Below are 20,961 nucleotides of genomic sequence, written 5' to 3'. Positions count from 1 at the left end.
ACTTCATCGCTTAGAAAATAAGCTAACACCTGACCAATTGTTTCTGTTTTGAGCCTTATCTGCTGTATATCTAGTAGCCAAATTCTATCAAACAAATGTGATTCCCTTTAAAATCCAATTTTCCTTTTACACTGTTGGCTGCATTTTCTTAACTTAATTAAAATCTATAATTGATTTTAAAATAAAATAAAAAATGGCTTAGGATATTCTTTCATTCTTCTCGATATACTTCTTGTAATTATTACTTTAAATTGATTGATAAAATTAAAAATATTTACACAAAATAATGTATCTAGACTAAACTCGACAGATACTTAAGTATACTATAGGATAAAACTATATTTTTGTATAAATTAAGATAAATAAAATAATACTCTTATGGGTCAGAACTATATTAAACTTAAATAATTATTTTTATTTTGGTGTTATCAGCTTTTGTTTGGCTTTCGTGTAACACTGATTTCTAGCGATTAGTCGTTACAGAGACGTGTAAAAAAAAATACAAATGAACGGTTGTCATGGATTTGAGAATAAAAAAGAAAGCTTCGAATAAAGAAAAGTTCAAATTCTATGTATATTTTCAGAACATTTAAGAATACTTTTGGGAAAAAATATGATGATTCACTTTTTTTTCAATTTATTTTACTATATATTTATGTTCTACGTTATTTTTTTTAATTAGATATTTTTGTAGTGAAAGACAACATCGATATATTAACTGAAATTAATGTATACAACTAATTATGTATATGGAAACCAATGATGAACCACCTATTTATTTCGACATAACATCGTAATAAAAGCATGTTTGTTAACATGCTTGTAATTAATAATTCAATATAGATTTTTGTTATTTGAAAAACAGTTTTGAACGGTTTCAGATTTTCTGTTGAACTTTTAATATTGTATTTTTACTTAACTGTTAAAATACATTAATTTTAATATATAAAACTAGTGTATATTTTAAAAACACGGTAAATGAATAATAATAAAAATATAAAATATAAAATAAATTCATTTTTGAAATTTTTTGGTTCGACTTGTTGATACTTGACGGGTTATGTTGTAGATTAAGTAAGTTTTCAACATCTTTTTAATGTTGTTTAAAGTTATATATATATAGAAGTATTCCGATGTTAAAGTCAATAGAGATGTTTTAGTTAACAATCAATATATATTATATTAAAATTATATCTGAAATTTTTATATATAATAACTGTGATGAGTATTTACTCTGTCAATCTAAACATGACTCTATCATATTTTAATTTGTATTAAGAGGTTAATTCGTCATTATCATTATTAATCTTATTATACTATAACTAGTCGGTCATATTATAACTGATCAGTCTAAATTAGACAGCTAATGAACTTTATTTAAAAATGATTCTATCACGGAAAGTTTGATATAAAAAAACTCAACCAAAAATAACTCAATGAAAAGATCAACTAAAAGGACTCAATATTTGAGAACTGAATGTTAAAGAACTCAACCTAAGAAAAATCAATCTAGAACTCCTAAACGGACATAGGGTAGAGGTATCATACTCTTCATACTCGTACTAATGTACACATACGTAGGTTACTTGATTTTAAATTTCTTTTATCTCTTGAATATAAAGGTTAATAAATTTATCTAATTCTCTTAAGCTTTTATTAAATTCTAATTACTAACATTTGCTTCAAATTCATAAAAATTATTTGAAATATTTCATACATTTTGTATCTAAATTCAAGCATGAGTTTCTTAGAAAAACGTTGATGAAGTATTATTTGTTATAATTAATTATTTTGAAATTGGTAAAAAAAAATTAAGTAATAGATAATAAAATTTTCGTTTCCATCGGAATCGGAGATGGAGACCGTGGTGCTGCAAAGGAGCAGAAACGATGCCAGTTCTGTCAACCATTTTTTCAGGCAGGAATGTGAAGAAATGAATTTTGTTTTACATAAAATTGCCAAGAAAAATGTATGAAGAGGCTAAAAGAAATTGTCAAGTTCCCACTCCTTAAAATTACTGTGACCTTAACGTAATTTGGAGTTAAAATAAGTATTTGATTAGCTGATATGGTGGGTAGGTATAAACTCAACTTAAGTAAGTTAGGTATTCAATAAAAAATTATTAATTTCTTGAATAAAATTTGGTTATAATTTTCTTAAATAAAAGAGTTTAAAATAAATATAAATCATTCTGTCAAATTTTAAAGTAAGATTATAAATGTACATAAATTTTTAATGTCAACTGTTTTTATTACAGTGACGATTTCTCACTTAAATATCCAATCAGATCAAACCAATCTATTATATGTCAGTTTTTCTTAACCAAATTCCAACCTGAATGGATATTGGTTTGATGATTTGCATGAACTGAATAAACAATTGGGGGGTGTTCAAGAATAGCAATCCCAACCTCAAAGGTTATAGATACCATTGTGAACTAAAACCATTGTCTTTTATGCAAATTTCAAACTCAAGCATCCAAAGGATAAACAAAGAAAGATACTATCATTAATATTTATCAGAAGACTTTTTGGTGTGTTTTATGTGTCAAATTCAGAAATATACCAAATGAGAAAAGAAGAAAACTGGTGAAAGAAAGGGTTAAGGTTCAAATGTCAACATGAAAACCCCCACTTGGCTTGAATTATGTCACATTTTAACCTACCATGACACATAGAATTTTAATATGGGATATATCATTTCAAGATGGACCTTCCTTGCATGTTTCATACAAATTTCAATGCCTCTCTCATTTCTCACAAAAAAACTTCACACGTTATCAAATGGTTGTCATAACTTGAATCTGCAACTTTTATCTGCATTATTATTTTATCTGAGCTAATGAAGTGGCTTTCCAACAGTGTGAAAACCTTTGCTCTTCTCATGAAATAGTCAAATATTAGGTATCTGTTTTGCTTTTGTGACAACAAGAAAAAGGAACTAAAGTCAATGTTTATTTATATTCATTTGTCCTATGTTGGTTTTTGTATTAGGACTATGTAATAAATTATACAAGCAGATTACAGAATCTTAAATGGGACGTTTGAATTTGGAATTTTGTAATCTGAGACTTTCTCAACGAAAACCCTTTGGCAGAAATTCAATGCAAAATTGTTCAATTTGATAAAAGTAATAATATATGACCTGTCTTAAGTTACCTACAAAATTTGATTTCAAAGTCCTTGTCAACTCAGTGTGGCCAACATGATCCCCAAATTCGGACTACCTAAAGTTTCAACCTTGAACTTATCACTTTCTCCTGCTTTTAACTCTCACACTGCAATCAAATCACCTAAGCAAAGCTATCTTCAGTTAAAAGCCTAAAACTTCATTGATCCCATTAATTTGTTTGTTTGGCATACGTGTTTCTTCCTTAGACCTTTAAATAAGTTATGTTTTAGCAACTTCTAGTGAATTGTTGTCTTAGGTTGTTCTGTTTCTGGATTTTGTTCCTTGTCTCTAAGGAATTGAAAGAAAATACTGTCTACTCGCATTTTATAGGCATTCGGATTAGAACTTCAATTTTGTTTTGTTAACTTTTCTTGTATATGCCATCAAAAAAGGAGTCAGAAGTACTGTGATCATGAAAGTTTACCTTATTTTGGTCCTCTTTTCAGTTTTCTATGTCACTTTCAAAACATACACTGAAGTTGATTATCAAAATGATCACACCAATGATCCAACTCTCACCAACGTAGAATCTTACACGAAAGCCACTAGTTCAGAACCAACTAGTTTGAACAAGGAAGAGGATGGAGTCGATGATATATCAGAAAATGCTCACCAAAGGTCAACAATCTTACGCCTAAGGCGCAGGCCAATGAATCATGGCAACGAGCCTAAAACACTTGCACTGAACTTAGCGACCAGGGATTTGGTCAGGATTCAGACTCTTCATAGAAAAGTCACAGAGAAAAAGGAAAGTGTCTCCATCCAGCAGCAGAACAGCCTTTCTAATGCTTTTATAGCATCGTTGGAATCTACTAAAGATGATTTTTCAGGTAGCATCATGGCAACCTTAAAGTCTGGGGCCTCTGTTGGCACAGGAGAGTATTTCATAGACATGTTTGTAGGAACACCTCCTAAGCATGTCTGGTTGATACTTGACACTGGCAGTGACCTCAGTTGGATTCAATGTGACCCTTGTTATGATTGTTTTGAACAAAACGGACCCCTTTATAATCCCAAGAACTCTAGCTCTTACAGGAACATAAGCTGTTATGATCCCCTGTGCCAACTGGTTTCTTCCCCGGACCCTCTTCAGCCTTGCAAAGTTGAAAACCAAACATGTCCTTATTTCTATGAATATGCTGATGGTTCAAACACAACAGGAGATTTTGCGTTAGAAAAATTTACTGTAAACTTCACCTGGCCTAATGGGAAGGAAAAGTTTAAGCCAGCAGTGGATGTGATGTTTGGTTGTGGTCATTGGAACAAAGGCTTTTTTCATGGAGCTTCTGGGTTGTTGGGACTTGGGAGAGGACCTGTTTCCTTTTTCTCACAGCTTCAATCTATCTATGGTCACTCATTTTCTTATTGTCTCACTGACCTATTCAGCAACTCAAGTACTAGCAGCAAATTGGTCTTTGGTGAAGACAAGGAGCTATTGAATAACCACAATATGAACTTCACTTCATTCCTTGCAGGAGAAGAAACTCCAGATGATACATTTTACTATCTTCAAATAAAGTCCATCATGGTTGGTGGGGAAAGGCTTGATATTCCAGAACAAAGTTGGCATTGGTTATCAGAAGGTGCTGCTAGTGGCGGTACAATTATTGATTCAGGTTCTACCTTGACTTTCTTCCCTGACCCAGTTTATGGTATCATCAAAGAAGCGTTTGAGAAAAACATTAAACTGCAACAGGTTGCTGCAGATGATTTTATTATGGCTCCATGTTACAATGTGTCAGGAGCACTGCAAGTGGAGCTGCCTGACTTTGGGATTCATTTTGCAGATGGGGCTGTATGGAATTTCCCAGCAGAGAACTATTTCTACCAATATGAACTGGATGAAGTTATTTGTTTGGCAATTATGGGAAGTCCACATCACTCTCATTTCACAATTATTGGAAACTTACTACAGCAGAATTTTCACATTCTGTATGATATGAAAAGGTCTAGGCTGGGATATTCTCCAAGGAGGTGTGCTGAGGTTTAGCATCAGCATCATATTATTAGCTCTTAGAAATGTAGTTTTAAGGGTTTGATTGCCATCTATATGATGGTTAGGTGTGTGAACAATATTATATAGTATGAGAACAAGTCAAATGGTAGCTAGGTAAAACGATTGTGTAGCACGTCAAAATGTTACATATATATATTTCAAATTCTACATTAGTATTTTAACAACCATTATGATTTTTAAGGCTCCAACCAAGAAATTAATCCAAAGAACGAAGCTCTCGTATATACAGAAAGCTACTATTCTATCATTGTCGGCATAATTCTCTACAGGTTTCTTTATTGGACTCTTCTAATGGTTTCAAGGTCAACACACGGGATTGTGAATTTCTACATGGAAATTTCTTAACTTTTGGAACTAATTATGATAGCTACTCAGCACTGTACTCTGTTCATTTTTAAGTCACACATTTTCTTTGAAAATATATGTTGTTGGATAATAATGCAAAATGGTAAATATATGAAAAAAGAAAACAGATAAATGAATATCTTATTTCATTCATGACAGAAGGTGTTTATTCTTCTTCACATAAGAGAATTCTATAAATTTATATATATATATATATATATATATATATATATATATATATATATATATATATATATATATATATATATATATATAACATCCTTTGACGACTTGACAAAAGGATAGACCATTAACGATAATAATGATGATGATGAATAATGGGAGCAACAACAATGGATGGGCCGGTAGGAAAGTCACTATTGTCTGAATTTGCGGACCTTGCAAGAGAGAAATGATTTTGCATGGAGTAATCTGAATAGCTAGTGCCGATTCTTGTAGATGAACGCAGACTTTCTGAATGTGCCACACTTTGAAACGTGGCATGAGAGAAATTTTGGCTGGGGTTGAAACTATTAAGGCTTGCATGAGAAAAGTTTTGTTTCCCATTGACACCGTTTTTAAATGAGTCGTTTGTACCTTTATTTTGGTTGCATGATATCGATGATGATGATCGTGAAGGCTCCGAAACGCTTAAGCTTCCTGCACTGTAGCTGTTATCACTATCCAAAACAGCCCCAGTATATTGTATAAATATTGTGTATTCCTTCATCATAATGATATATAGTATATCTTTTCAATCTTTTTTTCCTTGATGATGATACATATAGGCCTAGGGCAACACTATATTATATAGAGATGAAGAAGCCTGCAATAGGCAATGTTCCACTTCATTGCTGTGAAACTAAGCTAACAATATTTTATGTTAGTCAAATTCTATCCACATGAATAGATTCTATGCTGCATGCACTCACTCACCTTTTGCTGATGCCAAGGCCAATTATAAATACAAGATATTAATCACGTTGAAGAATAACTTTAAATTTCTCAGCAATATACTTTAAAGTAATCAATCATAACGAAAGTCGTTCTTATTTTTAAAATTTCGTGAAAATAATTTCTGATATAATTAATTTGTTTGAAAGAAAAAACCAGCTTTTAGAGACCCATAATAAATTGCAGGTTTTTCATAGTAAAAAAATGTTTTTTTAACCATATAAATATGCGGTGACATTTTCATAGTTATGACGAACTTATAAGTTTTGGTTATCTGGGGACCGAGGCAATATGATTGTTCAGCTTCGGTTTAGGCGTGAACTAAACGTTTCAAGGCATTAATATGTCTCGGTTTAGGCGCGAACCGAGGCCTATAGTACCATTCAGCCTTGGTCTTTTCCTTAACCGAGGTAATAGCCCTTGCGTAAGTTCAAATTCAGAACACTAACACGAACGCATTTTCTCGCGTAGTGTTCTTCCTCTTCCTTTTCGCACCTCCAAAGAAGTTCTTCTTTCCAACCTAGGGTTCTTGTTCCTCTTGTTCTCTCTGTTCTAATTCGCGGCAAAGGAGGTTTGATTCTATTTCCAATCTCTTCTCTCTGCCATTTATCTTCTTTCCACTTTCTCACTGGTTCTAGGTTGGTATTGCAGAGAAGGGAAACACCAATTTTTTTCCCTATTCCTGGTTTCTCTCAACAAACCTTATTCGGAGGTTTTATTCCCAATCTCTTCTCTCTACCATTTATCTCGAGCAGTTCTATTCCTAATCTCTTCTCTGCCATTTTTAAGAGTTCTCTCAACAACTTGCTTCAAGCTTCTTTCTTCTTCCTTTCACGTAGACAACCAACCTGGGAGAGCCGGTTATGGTGAGGCGAGGGCGCGACAAGGGCACTACGATGGTGAGGCGAGGGCACGACAAGGGCACTGCGATGGCAGCGAAAGAATGGCGATGACGCAGCTAGGGCTCAGCAAGGGCGAGAACTGTTCGGCAAGGGCGAGCACTGTTGCAGAATCGCTGTCTATAGGCGAAAATAACCGCTGTCATTTTCCTTTAGTATACTAGTGATCACCAATAAAAAAAACTACTCTTTTTAAAATTTTATTTCTACTATTTTATTTGTTGTAACATATACAGGTATTTAATGAAATTACAAATCATTTTTTTATAAAGAATATCGTAATTCAATCAAAATCTTCCTTTCTAGATATGCTACAATCTAATTCTAATGGGTTAAAACTGAATATTAGATCAATGACGCGCCCCATATTAATTTAAAAATTTTGCGTATTGTGATTTTTTCCAAACCTACTAAACAACAGCCTAATTTTGCTATGTAAAAAACTCGAAAAAAAATTATAAAAAGACAAATAAACTCAAAATTATTATAAGTTTGTTGATCGAATTTATTCCACTGATCCATCAAGTTTCTTCTTTAATAATAAATGTTCATTTATTGTGTTTTCCAGCTTCGTCACCGACTTCTCTTTTTCTCATCTTTCTCTTCTTTCTCCTTCTCCTCCTTCTCTCCCCCTCATCCTCTTCTTTTTTTTTCTCCTTCACTGCCACCACTACAGTCATTCTACTGACGTTGTCGTCAACACACTAGTATCGCTGTCCTCTTTACATTGTTCACACTGCTTCCCCATTCTACCACCTCTAGATTATCTATAAACTTCATCAAGGAATATTTATTGATAAAATATTTATGTCAGTAATTTAAATTCTAATTTATTAAATCGAATTTATTTTCATCGATAAAAAATTTATTCGTAAATTTTATTATACCGAGAAATTTTTCATAGTTAAGGAATTTTTTGTATTGTTAATTAATTATTATTATTGATTTTAAATTAGTTTCTAATTTAAAAATAAAAACTTATTTAGATTAAATATTTTATATGAATTATATACACTAGTACATTAAGAGGATATGACACCGGTTGCTTTTGGTTATAGACACCGGTTCTACAACCGAAGTATATACCAACGAGGTAAAAAAGGGTAAGTTTTATGCTTCGGTTGTGAACCGGGTTAAAAAAGATGGAATTTATGCCTCGGTTGTTGAATAACCGAGGCAGTACCGTGTTAGTTTTCTGATTCTACGGCCTCGGTCAGAACCTAAACCGAGGTAGTAGGATTTTTTTTTCAGTTCAAACTCCACAACCCCAAACTGAAAAACTGTTAAAAATGAAACAGAAAGCCAGAGATGAAACAGCAAATTATGAAACAGCAAATTACATACTCAAATTCAGATGAAACAGCAAATTACATACTCAGATGAAACAATAATGTTACATACTCAGATGAAACAGCAATATTACAAGACAATTTCTCTCTACAGAAGCAACAAAATTACATACTCAGAAGCAATATTACAACAACAGAAGAAACTCAGAGATGAAACAGGAAAAAATTTGCTCCTCCAATCCCCAACCACCGCAGGCCCGCCATCCCTCCACCTCTGCAAACGGCTTCTGTCCCGCATGCCTCTGCAAACGCCTCGTCCTCCTCGACCCCAACAACAACAACAGCCTCGCCACTACTCGCAAACCTCCATCCACTGTCGCCGTCGCCGCCCTTAATCGGTGGAATCGAAGGGAAATGATGAAAAGGAGAAGAAACCCTAAAGGAGGATAGAAGAAATGGAGATGAAGGATAGATCTATGAGTGAGAAGGCTTACCGTGACGATGAAAGGCTTGCAATGAGGAGATCCCTCTCTCGAGCACCGTGGAACGGCAGCGGCCGACGGCGTGGTTGAACGGCGGCTTGCGTCAAGGGATGAACGCGACTTGCGACAAGGGTTGAACGGCGGCTTGCGGCGTGCCCTGATGTTGGAGGCGAGAGGGCGAGAAGGTAGAGGGCGAGAGGGCAGAGGGCGAGAGGCGAGAGGTGAGAGGTGAGAGGGCAGAGGGCGAGAGGCGAGAGGGCGATAGGCGAGAGGCGAGAGGCGAGAGGGCAGAGGGCGAGAGGCGAGAGGCGAGAGGGCAGAGGGCGAGAGGCGAGAAGCGAGAGGGCAGAGGGCGAGAGGGCGAGAGGGCGAGAGGCGAGAGGGCGAGAGGCGAGAGGCGAGAGGCGAGAGGCGAGAGGCGAGAGGCGAGAGGCGAGAGGCGAGAGGCGAGAGGCGAGAGGCGAGAGGCGAGAGGCGAGAGGGCAGAGGGCAGAGGGCAGAGTGCGAGATGGCAGAGGGCGAGAGTAGAGGGTTTACCTATTTTGTGGTAGAGGTGGCAGTGTGTATATGCTTCGGTTCTGAGAGAGACCGAAGCAGTATACCTATTTCGTAGGGTTTATGCTTCGGTTTTCGGAGTAACCGAAACAGTAGACGTGGTTTTAGACACCGGTTTTGAGAGCAGCGAGGTGATATCACCATTATGTTTCGGGTGATCATGAAACCGAGGCATATAAATTAAACTTATTTTCAATTTTGCCATCGCGTTTTATTAGGCACCGGTTTGTTATAAACCGAAGTATAAAGTGCGATTTTAAAAGCAAATATTCTACTAGTGATAATAAATGTGATTGATTGAGATTAGCCGTAAGGACCTAGAAAATTATAAGGTCATTGGGCCCAGTTGGAGACAGCCAGGCCTAAACGAAGGGAACATGACCTTAGCAAGGGTCTTTCCCCAAAAGTCAGATTCTCCTTTCTGTTTTCCTTTCTCACTCTAAAAAAAAACTCTTGCCCTAAAAGTTTTCTCTGCCTTCTCTCTAGATACCCTGAACCTTGAACCATAGAAAGTTGATTCTGGTGCTACCTAAGTGTCTGCGGAGTAGAGGGTTTCATTTCTACCGAACGCTTCTCTTCATTCTGAACGGTATGTTTCCTTTTCCTTTCTCTTTCACTGTTCTAGAACCTAGGGCATGCAATTTTGCTGGGTTCACGTGCCTTGTACGTTTTTCCTCCCATTCTCTGTCTATTCGAGCTCTAGGAGCTATGTTCTATCACCAATTTGGTGATCTGTAGGTTTTGTCCAGCTCCGCTATGTGTGGAGGGTACTGTTAGGGCACCCCAGTAGGATATACTGCGCAACTTCAAGGTAAGGGGAGCTAGTTATATTTTTGGAGCTGTATGATGTGCTTGTTTGAATTATTTTGATTGGATAATTATGACTGAGACTGTGGAATTGTGCTTAAATAATTTATGCTTTGGTGTTGAACTAGTACATGTGACAATTATGTTTGTAAGGGTCTCTGTTGAAATTAATATGTTTGGTTGAAATTATTCTGGTTGGAGAGTTTGGAGTAAGTGCTCTATGATAGCATGTATATGGGCATGTACTGTTTAAGGTTACTGTGAGGGGAAGGGTGATATATATAATTGGGTATTTGATGTCTAGAACACTGTAGGACAGTTTTAATAACTTAAATAATTAAATCATAACTTGTTAAAAGCCTTTCTTTGTTGGTAGGATAGAGGGGACTTAAAAACCTAAGTTGGCACATCCCTGATCATAGAGCAGCCCTGGCCTGGTCCAGTACGTTGTGACTAGTCATATGTGCTAGCGCCGAAGGTGAGTCTGATGCGTTCAGACATTTGAACCCTCTCCGGTGACCAATTTGGGAGAAAGTAAGAACTATGGGAAATAGTTAGAATGGGTAGTGAGTGGATACACGTACTGTTTCAGGTTACTGTGAGGTAAGGGGAGCTAGATCTGTTTCTATTGATTGTAGAAATATTAAACTGTGTTTGAGATCTGTGATATTCTGTTTTTTTGATGAAAATCTGGGAAAAAAGGGAATGAAAAAGGGGCTCTGGAGACGTGGTTGTGATTCTGCAAAATTCTGCAGATTTCGAAAGTGACGTTCGTCCAAATAGTAATTTAAATAGGTAAACGTTCGCCCAAACAGTTTTCCACCTGATAGGGTTCAGTCTATAAGTGTCCGTTCAAACAGTATTCGACCTGATAGTGTTCGGTAGGTAAGCGTTCGTTCCAAATAGCGTTCGGTCTTGTGTACTGCGAGCATTAGCGTTCGTCTTTGTGCATGTCTTGGTGATCAATTAGCGTTCGTCTTTGGGCATGTGTTGGTGATCAATTAGCGTTCGTCTTTGGGCATGTGTTGGTGATCATTAGCGTTCGTCTTTGTGCATGTCTTGGTGATCAATTAGCGTTCGTCTTTGGGCATGTGTTGGTGATCAATTAGCGTTCGTCTTTGGGCATGTGTTGGTGATCATTAGCGTTCGTCTTTGTGCATGTCTTGGTGATCAATTAGCGTTCGTCTTTGGTCATGTGTTGGTGATCAATTAGCGTTCGTCTTTGGGCATGTGTTGGTGATCATTAGCGTTCGTCTTTGTGCATGTCTTGGTGATCAATTAGCGTTCGTCTCTGGGCATGTGTTGGTGATCAATTAGCGTTCGTCTTTGGGCATGTGTTGGTGATCAATTAGCGTTCGTCCTTGGGCATGTGTTAGTGATCAATTAGCGTTCGGTCTTAATCTGATATTCACAATTTTGGATCTCGAGCGTTCGGTTTTTGTGTAATAGTTATTGTAAGCGTTCGTCCTAATTTGGTATTCTCGGATAGTGATCCTGAGCGTTCTAGGTGGTTTTGAGGGGTTCCGGATGTCTGTTTTGGACGCTCTTTAGGTCGTTCTGGGGGATTTTGACCCTTCCGAAGCCATTGGTGAGGGTCTCCAAGCCGTTTGAATTACGTAAGTATTGAACAGTAAAAGTCCTAAAGAAATTTGTGTTAATAAGTGATGGTTTTGTGAAAGTATGTAATGTATAAGTTGTTTTTATGACATGGTTGATGTTGTATGATGATGTAAATGAATATGAAGAGGACATCTCAGGGAGAGATGACGAAAGTGATGTGTGGGGTGATGATGTTGTTCTGTATAACTGTATGGAGCTTTGAACTGGTATGTTTATCCCTACACTCGAAGCACTGTTCATACTCAGATAGAGGAGAGCAGTGTAAGTGGTGAGAGTAGAGGGAGGTCCTCGTCTATAGTCTTAGAGTTTAGACATAGACAGATTTGGGGGATTTACCTTGCATAGTGTTGGGGAGTGCCAGCTGAACTACGCAAGTGCAAAGACGACCAATAGTTCGACAGTTATACTAATCCGGATGAGTCGCGTGAGTGTTTGAGTCATGGTTTAAAGTGTTATGTATTAACTGTTTTATATGTACTAAGCATGATGATTATAAATTGAGTGAACAATATGATTATTGCCTGTTTATCTAGCTCACCCTTTCTTCTGTGTTGTGTGCTGCTTGTGTATGTTTTCTTTGCGATGATCATCCTCTTGGATGGGAGCAGATGTTGTTGAGAAAATACCTCTGGAGCAAGAGCTGGAGGAGAATGATGCTGCTGCACAATCTACTTAGAATTTAGATATTTTAAACCTTTGGATATTAAATACTCTAAACTGTCTAAGTTTGAAAACTCTGTATTTTTGTTTTGGATGACTGTAATTTCATATTTAATTGCAAGTCATACTCTAACTGATCTCTTTGTTGAAAATGTTGACTCCTAACTTATATGATGTGGTTAATATATTTTGGGATGTCACATTAGCTGTTTTGATATAATGTACAAAACCCGTAATTATCTTGAAAGTACTATAACGTTTGTTGATGCGTAATATAAGTATTAAGTTAAGAAATTTGAAAAGATATGTAAGCTCTTATCATAACCAAATAATATAATTGAAAGTATGAAGTGGTGAAAGAAATGAACGTTTTTAGCATCTAATCGAGTAAAGAATCATTAATGTATACGAAACTCATTTTATTGTATTAGAGTTGTTGGACAAGTTCGATATTGTGAGGATGTATATATTTGATTTGAGAAGTGTTAATCTTTTAATTAAATTTAAGACAATTTTTCCAAAAAATTGTCTAGTTACTGAATTCTTAAGAGACTTTGGGAGAAACAATAAATGATTGAAAATTCATTTGATATAATTGATATAAAATACCTTTATCATTTTTGTTTCTTGTGTAATTAAGCGAATTACTTTAAATTTTTGCTATGTTTTCTAATTTGATGATACTAATAAATACATACGTGTAATCATTAGATTAAGAAATAAATAGATAAAAATGAAAATTTAATTTGATTTTCGCGTGTGTATATATATATATATTATTATTACTTTTCACAGCATATGCTATATATAATGTGAAGGAAAAGTGAGATAAATAAGAAGAATAGGTGGGCGAGAGAAGTAGTAGTACGTATTTTGTGTGTTTGTGGAGAGAGTTTTGGAAGCAATGATCCGAATAATTAGTGTTAATGCATGCAGAGGAACCTGTGGGTTCAAAGCTTCTGAATTAGCCACCAAAGAAAGTGTGGTTGGGATTCAAACTATTAATGGTTGCATCAGAAAAGAAGGTTAGTTTCCCTTACAGTATTCTGGTTTAACCACAGACACAGCCATGCTCCAAATCAACAATCCTCAGGAAACCATTATTCTAACTCAATGTGATGAAGATCATTCTCATCTCTTCTTCTTCTTCATCATCACATCTTCTCAATCACTTCCTCTCTTAATCTTCTTCTTTATTTTATCATATTTTCTCTTTCGTCAACGCTCTATTTTATACATGTAGGGAATCCCTCTTTGCTTACAATTTAAGCTTACAATATTTTATGCTCATAACCAAATTCTTTCCACATGCATAGATGCTGCAATTTTTCCCTGCCAAAGCTTATATGTATGTGAACTTCTAAGTAGAATATTGAGGTTTGGTTTAGGTGATTCGGAGCATCTAAAACTCAGATTTTAGGCTTTTAAGTAAATTATTACTTAAAAACATGACATCGACTATGTATATTTTTAAATTACTTTGTCTGTTCATACAATAATGAAAAAAGAGAGTTAATGGTTACGTGTTTTTATATAATTTACATTTTAAAAAAATGTCTTATTTAATCTAAATATATTACTAAATAATTACAACACTGTTGGTCAAATACAGAAAAGAAAGATAAGAAGTTTAACATCATGTTAAGAAATGTTCTGAACCAAAACAATAACAGTCTTATCAACCTTTTTATTCTAGGATATAAATTGGGTATATTTTGTTGAATAAATTTCTTAAAATTTACCTGTTTAATGTTGTAGTTATTCTTATTAGTAGTAATTTTTCTAATTTTGTCATTGATGTCAATTTTGTTGGTAACTAATTTTAAAGAATATGATACTTTTGAATAGCTATTGATTTTCTTGTTTGAGTTTTCATTCACAAAAACAAAAACTCAAAAATAAATTTTGTAAAGCCAGTTTCTCTCCTATTTTCAATTTTTTATTTTGTTTAATTTCACTCCTATTTTCCCGTAAAAAAAAATTGTAACCCTAATAAAAATTACTTAATACAACTTGTAAATATAATTTTCTTATCAAATTCAATACTTTTTTTAGTTGGGCCAGAATCATAAATGATATAATTTTTTTTGGTAGATTTTAATTATTATTACTCTGTTGACAGAGAAAGGGTACAATTAGTCATATTGTTTTGACTGGGCATAAGGAAGAATTTGATGTTCCGTTGAGATGGCCGAATAGGCTCTTCTTCTTTGCGCAATTCTTGGTCTCGATCAGTATCCCATTTCAGCTAAGGTCTCAATCTTTTTCTCTCTGTGCTAAAGTTTCAAGCTTCATTTCAATGACTGTACTTGCTTCTAACGGGTCACCTAATTATTCTCTTTCGATTTATTTCATTTTCTTTTTCCTTAAGAAAATTTATTCTTGATCCTTCTTGTGTTTCTTGTTTCTTTATCTATTCTCTTCTTGGTATGATGTTGATTTTGTGTATGATCATCATCATTATTCTTTTTATATCAATTAATATTAAAATGAACATGATGTAATAAATTGACTTTTTCCCTTTGTCCTGTTACCTGTCTGGTTTGTTTGCCAAGAAGTTTTCTTAATTGCCTTTTCCTATGGTCATCATGGTTTGATTGATCAACTTGTGCTAAAAGTCACGTGAAGTGGGTGCAAATGAAATAACAGGCAACTATTGTAGACAAGATTTCCTTTTCCATGACTCACGGGAATTTTTTTTTTTGCTGCAGTTTTTTGTTGAGTGGGGATTCCACCCTCTATTGTTTGTTTCCAATGGGATTCCTTTGCTGTTGTGGGGGCACTTATGCATTATGTGTTTGATGCAGTTTAGCACTTTCAACAAGTTGATTGGATGGGATTTACTTTCTATTTTGGTTCCCTGGTTGGTTCGGTTTCCTCCTATGACGTTGCTACCCCAACCAAAGAAATTCAATGGCTGGGGTCTGTCTTCACTGGTGTCTTCTTCTGTGTTATTGTAAGTAAATGAGCTTTTCATCACTTTCTCAGTGTCTTTTATGTTGCAAATTCCTCTTTTTTCTCTGTGGACCAAATTAGGATTTTGAAGTATTGATAGAGGAGCAGAATGGAATATCATTTTCAGAGGATCACAAGGAAAAGAAGAAAAAAAGGAGGGAAGGGGGGTGGGGAGGGATTAGGGATATGCTTTTTACTTAAATTGAAATAAGATGGTTGATGACGCAGATGAAGATTCAATGCAGAAATATATATGAGGAAATTGGTATTTGACAATCATGCATGTTATTATCCAAAAGCAGGATCAGTTATGGGATATGACATTCGTGGACTAGGAATCGCTCTTAGTCTTTTGATACTAATACTATAGGTTTAGGATACAATTTGAGGAGTAGACATCTTTAAAATGATGGTGCCTATTTTTATGTGGTCTGTGGTGAAGAAGCAAAACATGTATTTCAATTGAATAGGAGGAGCTTGTATTCGTGTCCGTTCTTTATGGTTAAGTAATTGGTAAAGGCTTTGTAGATACGGGGTCAAGTGGGTAATTTTGGGATATCCTTGGACTGAGGCTGCAACTGTCTCATTCTTGTTAAGATAGAAAGATTTCTTTTTAGGTGCTCTGCTGACTTCTTCATTTCAATAAACATGGTTCACTATTTATTTACTTCATATCACTCTCAATACAGTTTTTCATAGATGGTGACCTCATTCCTTTAACAACAATTCCAGAGGAAAATTGGATGCTTTACTAGTTAGCAAAATATTTAATGCATAAATTGTTGTCAAGTGTCAACATAGCAATTGAAGATTATATTTAACATTAGAGTTTAATGCTATTCACTAGATCTGCATGCTTTTGCTTTTCAGTATATATATTGAAATTATGTTGAGTGAGTTTATTGCTTCATGGCTATCAAATCCAATTGGATTTTCACTTAATAACAATCTGAAAATGTATTTGAAAGTAATTTCTGGTTCACTATATTTTGTCTTGGTAGAAATGAACTCTAGCTATTTTTTTTAGCTCCACATCCCTCAGTCTTAACACTTTTGGTTATTTGAGTGTGTAAAGTTTTAACGTTTTGGATTTTTATACATTCATATAGTGTTATTTCGTTACCTTTTCTAGTTGCTCTTGTGAAATATATATATGTGGTCAGTTTAGATGAATGGTACTAAAAGATCTATAGTCTTGGAGATTATTATGTTTAACATTTGATCCTTTCCTCATGTCCTTCTTGAAGGTTTATAGATTGACTGCCAATTTGAGTTCCCTGTTGTTTGCGGGATATGGCAAATTGAATAGAGCAGAGAAAATTGAATGGAATAACCGGTAAAATGAACTGTATAAAAATTTGTTTTAATTTATTCCGTTCATGATTGACTTTTTATGTTAACTTTTGGACATTTTGCCCATGCAGGGGATTCTCAACTGTTCATGCTCTGTTTGTATCATTTGCGTCATTTTACTTTCTGGTGTTATCAGACATCTTCAAAAAGGATTCACAAGAAGAACTTGTTATTAATAGATCATCCACTTTCTCAAATTCGGTACTGGGGGTATGTTGAAGACAATATTAGCAAAATTTAACTTGTTTGATTTATCAGATGTTGATTTTAAATTCTTTTTCATTCTAATTTCTAACTAAGTTTGGGCTAAAATGATCATGATGCATGTGAGGGTACGGATAAAATATACAGACTGAAAAGGGGAATGCTATTACTTGTTATTGTAGTATTTTCTGTTTATTATTTAATATTCATGTAGTTCTACTGTTAATCTTCTTTAGGTACCAAGTACTGAATGCTGAAGCCTAGATTTGTTAAAGTTGCAGTGCTTTTAGAATGAACCTGTCTTTTCTTGAGGAGCATTCAGTTCTAAATTGTGTAGCTTTCATAATAAATGTAAGAGGGATAAATCATTTTATGTTTTGCTCATTGGAAGAGAAAAGGTTCCTGCATGCTTGGTGTACCCCTCAAGTTGTGCACTGTAAATATTACTTGTTGGGACCCAGGGTTAGAAATGTCAAGCGACCCTTTAGTTCCATATTGATCTGATGCACATGATGCTGGTGCATTCTTAATCTTAGTGCCATGTCACTCTTTTCTTAATTTTTCTGTTTCTTCTTTTTTGATATGTTTTTCTGTCTCTTATTCTTGTTGTTAACATTATTGTTTTGCCTTGTAAAGTAATGATTGTCCTGTTGGCTTATTTGTGATTTTGTCTTCTATACTTTTCCTCTCTTTTTTACAGATTTCTATAGGTTATTTTCTAGCTGATCTGGCAATGATTCTTTGGCATTTTCCAGCTTTAGGTGGTGTGGAATACGTAAGTAATGAATGCTCTCGGTCTCTAGGTTTTCTGTTTAGAAGGTGGTAAACTAAACTCATTCGTATTTAGGTTTTACACCACGGGCTGTCCATGTTTTCAATTATTCAATCTTTGCTGAGTGGTCAAGGACAGATCTACATCCTTATGGTTCTTTTCTCTGAGAGTACAACTCCTTTTGTAAATCTAAGATGGTAATTGTTGTTCAGACTCTAACTCTGTCATCTAATGAACGTGAGTCAACATTGACTTGTTACATTAATTGTGCATGTACAGGCACTTGGACGTTGCTGGTCTTAAGAGCTCCAAGCTTTACGTTTGGAATGGCGCTGCATTGTTCTTCGGGTGGTTGGTACTGTATAATATACTTTTGGTCTCAATTTGAATTCTACTATAGTAGTACCTGAAGGAATTGCTTATGTTTCTTGTGGTTTTTTTATAATTTTTTCTTTGAGCTTTAAGAGGCTTCTAAAAAATCAAATTAGGTAGGTTATGGTGTTTAAATATGGGTTGCAATGTATTACGTGAATGAACCAGCCAACAACAGAGAGTGCAAAGGAACTTTCAACATATTGGAACCAAATGACAAATAGGGAAAAGAATAACTTCCAATATGACATCAACCATTTACCCAATCACAGAACGGACATAACCTTTCACCGAAATAGAGCCTTCATTGGAACAAAAGCTTCAATGCTCCACCAAGTTGTTTTAGAATAGATACAAATCAATTCATTAGTGAGATTGAAAGAAATCTGCAACTGTTACTTTGAGGGAAAAGTGTGATTTGCGATTGGGAGAGAAGAAGCAAAGCTGGACTTTGGAGGCCTTCATATTTAGATTGATACACAAAATGGAAGGAGGATTAACAAATATTGTCGTCACCTCATTAGCATTTAACCACCAAGTTCAGGATGGATTGGTGTGATTCCTATATTCCTTGGCCACCAGAATAAGAAACCATGAACAAAAACAAGCATGAGAGAAAAGCAAACATATTGACTACTCATTGCAAGGCCTTAACTCCTTGACTAGAGGGGGCAGGCTTCTGCCTTCCATCCCTTGGATAGGAAGGTTCTTCGTTTTTGGATCAAGATGCAAAATTTAGCTAGGGTTGTTGGGTCCTAAACACCGAAAAAAACACCAAAAGGATGTTTTTTTTGGGTTGATTTTTTAACCAGCAAAGTAAACTAGGTAGTTAGCATGAGTTTGCCTTGAGTTCTGGTGTCTACTCTAAATTAAAAAATGAGTTTACCAATGACTTAACCCACATTGTACATGTGGACTTGTAAACTCCAATGAGTTTACTCGCAATTATGATAACCATTGTGATAGTGGCTATAGTTGGGCGTGGGTGTGCCAGCAATGGAAATAATGTCAATTGTAGTAGTGTTAAGAGTGACGATAGTGATGCCATGAAGGTAGAGGCAGTAGTGAACACGATGATGGTATTAACAATGACAATGGTGACAATGACAATGGTAATGAGTTGTGGTCATATTGGCAGTAGTGAACATAATGATGGTAATAACAATGACAATGGTGACAATGATAATGGTAATGGGTTGTGGTCATACTGGCAACAAAAATGGTGATAGTAGCACAATAATGATAATAATAGTTTTTGCAGTGACAACATTAATTGCAGCCATAACAACAATGGTGGTTTTGTGGTGAGATTGTCACAGTGAGTGTTGATGATAAGGGCTGTGACAATAGCTCAACGCTTGTGGCATGCGTAGATGGTGGTTGTAGCGATGCGAGTAAGAGTAGTGGTGATAGTGGTGGTTGCAACTTATGCGCCTTCACTGATCTGCTAAGAGTTTTTTTGTTTTATTTTGCTACCTCCATTTGCATGATGTCATGTGCTAACACATTTCAATGCTCTGATTTCTCAAAGTAAAATTTTGTTCACTTCTGTCATACTGTTTGATCCCAAATAGAAACAAGCTCTTATATATGTAAGAAAAGAGTTCAAATTTTGCTGTGATCTGACCCTCACTCTAATGATTGTAATGATGGAAGTCTGGAACAAATTTACTTGGTGGTTTTGCTTTAACCCTTTTTATATCTTTTGTGCTGCAGATTGCAAGGATTTTCCTATTCATATTCTTTTTTGTCCACATGTGGACCCATTTTGATGAGGCGAGCGTTTTCTCTGATTCCTCGTCAAACATACATCACAATTTCCCTTTTGATTATGATTTAGTAAATAAAATCCAACGTTTTTCTCCCTAATTTCAGGTCAATGAGATCTTCCCATTGGGGTTTTATACCTTGGTTGTGGTGCCTCCTGTGTTGACGATTATGAATTTGTTTTGGTTCTGGAAGATTGCCAAGGGTTTGGTTAAAACTCTTTCAAAAGCAAAGCATGGCAAGTGAGCCTACTAAATGGCCATTGAATTCATTTAGTACAGTTGTGATTAACTTTTTTTTTTCCTCTTAACATTCTAAAAAGATTCAGTACGGTATATGCTGTATATTTGCCTTTTAGAAATTGAATATATTGTTGTGATTACATACATGTATTCTGAATCAGTAAAGAAAGCAAAAGTTAAAATTAAAACCACAAAGATATATCATTACATGGTTCAAAAATTCTGTAGCATCTATCATACCTTGTCGTTTACCATTATGACATTGGATTGAATACAACTCATGCTTCAGTTTCATTCCTATACTGTTTATTATTCCACAAAATGACATGAGGATATGGTAAGGCTATTGCATTAGCCTAATTCTGGGTGTCTTAAAAAGTTTATTATTTCTTGGGAAGATATGAAGTACTTAGCATTTCCCAGAATGATCTTTTTAGCACAGGGGAAACTGCTTGTTTGGGTTTAAAGAAACTTCTCGAATTGGCCAATTTGAATCT

General features: G+C 35.1%; 2 protein-coding genes across 3 annotated transcripts; both read left to right on the top strand.

Annotated features, from left to right (window-relative positions):
• The first annotated feature begins 3,218 nt into the window (after positions 1-3,218).
• LOC108341529 (aspartyl protease family protein 2) lies at positions 3,219-5,412 on the top strand. The gene has a single exon (XM_017579203.2). The coding sequence runs from the start codon at positions 3,584-3,586 to the stop codon at positions 5,159-5,161; it is 1,578 nt and encodes a 525-aa protein (XP_017434692.1). The 5' UTR covers positions 3,219-3,583; the 3' UTR covers positions 5,162-5,412.
• An 8,279-nt stretch (positions 5,413-13,691) lies between these two features.
• On the top strand, positions 13,692-20,610 carry LOC108341004 (uncharacterized). Of its 2 annotated transcripts, none has more exons than XM_017578602.2 (10): positions 13,692-13,824; positions 14,922-15,052; positions 15,607-15,755; positions 17,002-17,090; positions 17,179-17,317; positions 18,012-18,086; positions 18,159-18,280; positions 18,363-18,438; positions 20,172-20,231; positions 20,331-20,610. In XM_017578602.2, the coding sequence occupies exons 3-10, from the start codon at positions 15,633-15,635 to the stop codon at positions 20,466-20,468; spliced, it is 822 nt and encodes a 273-aa protein (XP_017434091.1). In that variant the 5' UTR covers positions 13,692-13,824; positions 14,922-15,052; positions 15,607-15,632; the 3' UTR covers positions 20,469-20,610. The 2 variants fall into 2 exon arrangements, with proteins under 2 accessions (XP_017434091.1, XP_017434090.1); XM_017578601.2 differs by having other exon boundaries at positions 15,511-15,755.
• The last annotated feature ends 351 nt before the right edge of the window (positions 20,611-20,961 follow it).

Source organism: Vigna angularis, chromosome 6 (genome assembly GCF_016808095.1).
Source record: "Vigna angularis cultivar LongXiaoDou No.4 chromosome 6, ASM1680809v1, whole genome shotgun sequence".
In the NCBI taxonomy this organism is placed as follows: Eukaryota; Viridiplantae; Streptophyta; class Magnoliopsida; order Fabales; family Fabaceae; genus Vigna; species Vigna angularis.
Note: the sequence above shows the minus strand (reverse complement) of the source record. Positions and strands in the feature narration are given on the sequence as shown.

Coding starts and splice junctions, on each gene's coding strand:
- LOC108341004 (XM_017578602.2), top strand. CDS start 15,633: ATGGGATTTACTTTCTATTTTGGTTCCCTGGTTGGTTCGGTTTCCTCC. Junction 18,281..18,362: donor CCTTTTGTAAATCTAAGATG/GTAATTGTTGTT, acceptor GTGCATGTACAG/GCACTTGGACGTTGCTGGTC. Junction 18,439..20,171: donor CATTGTTCTTCGGGTGGTTG/GTACTGTATAAT, acceptor TTTGTGCTGCAG/ATTGCAAGGATTTTCCTATT.
- LOC108341529 (XM_017579203.2), top strand. CDS start 3,584: ATGAAAGTTTACCTTATTTTGGTCCTCTTTTCAGTTTTCTATGTCACT.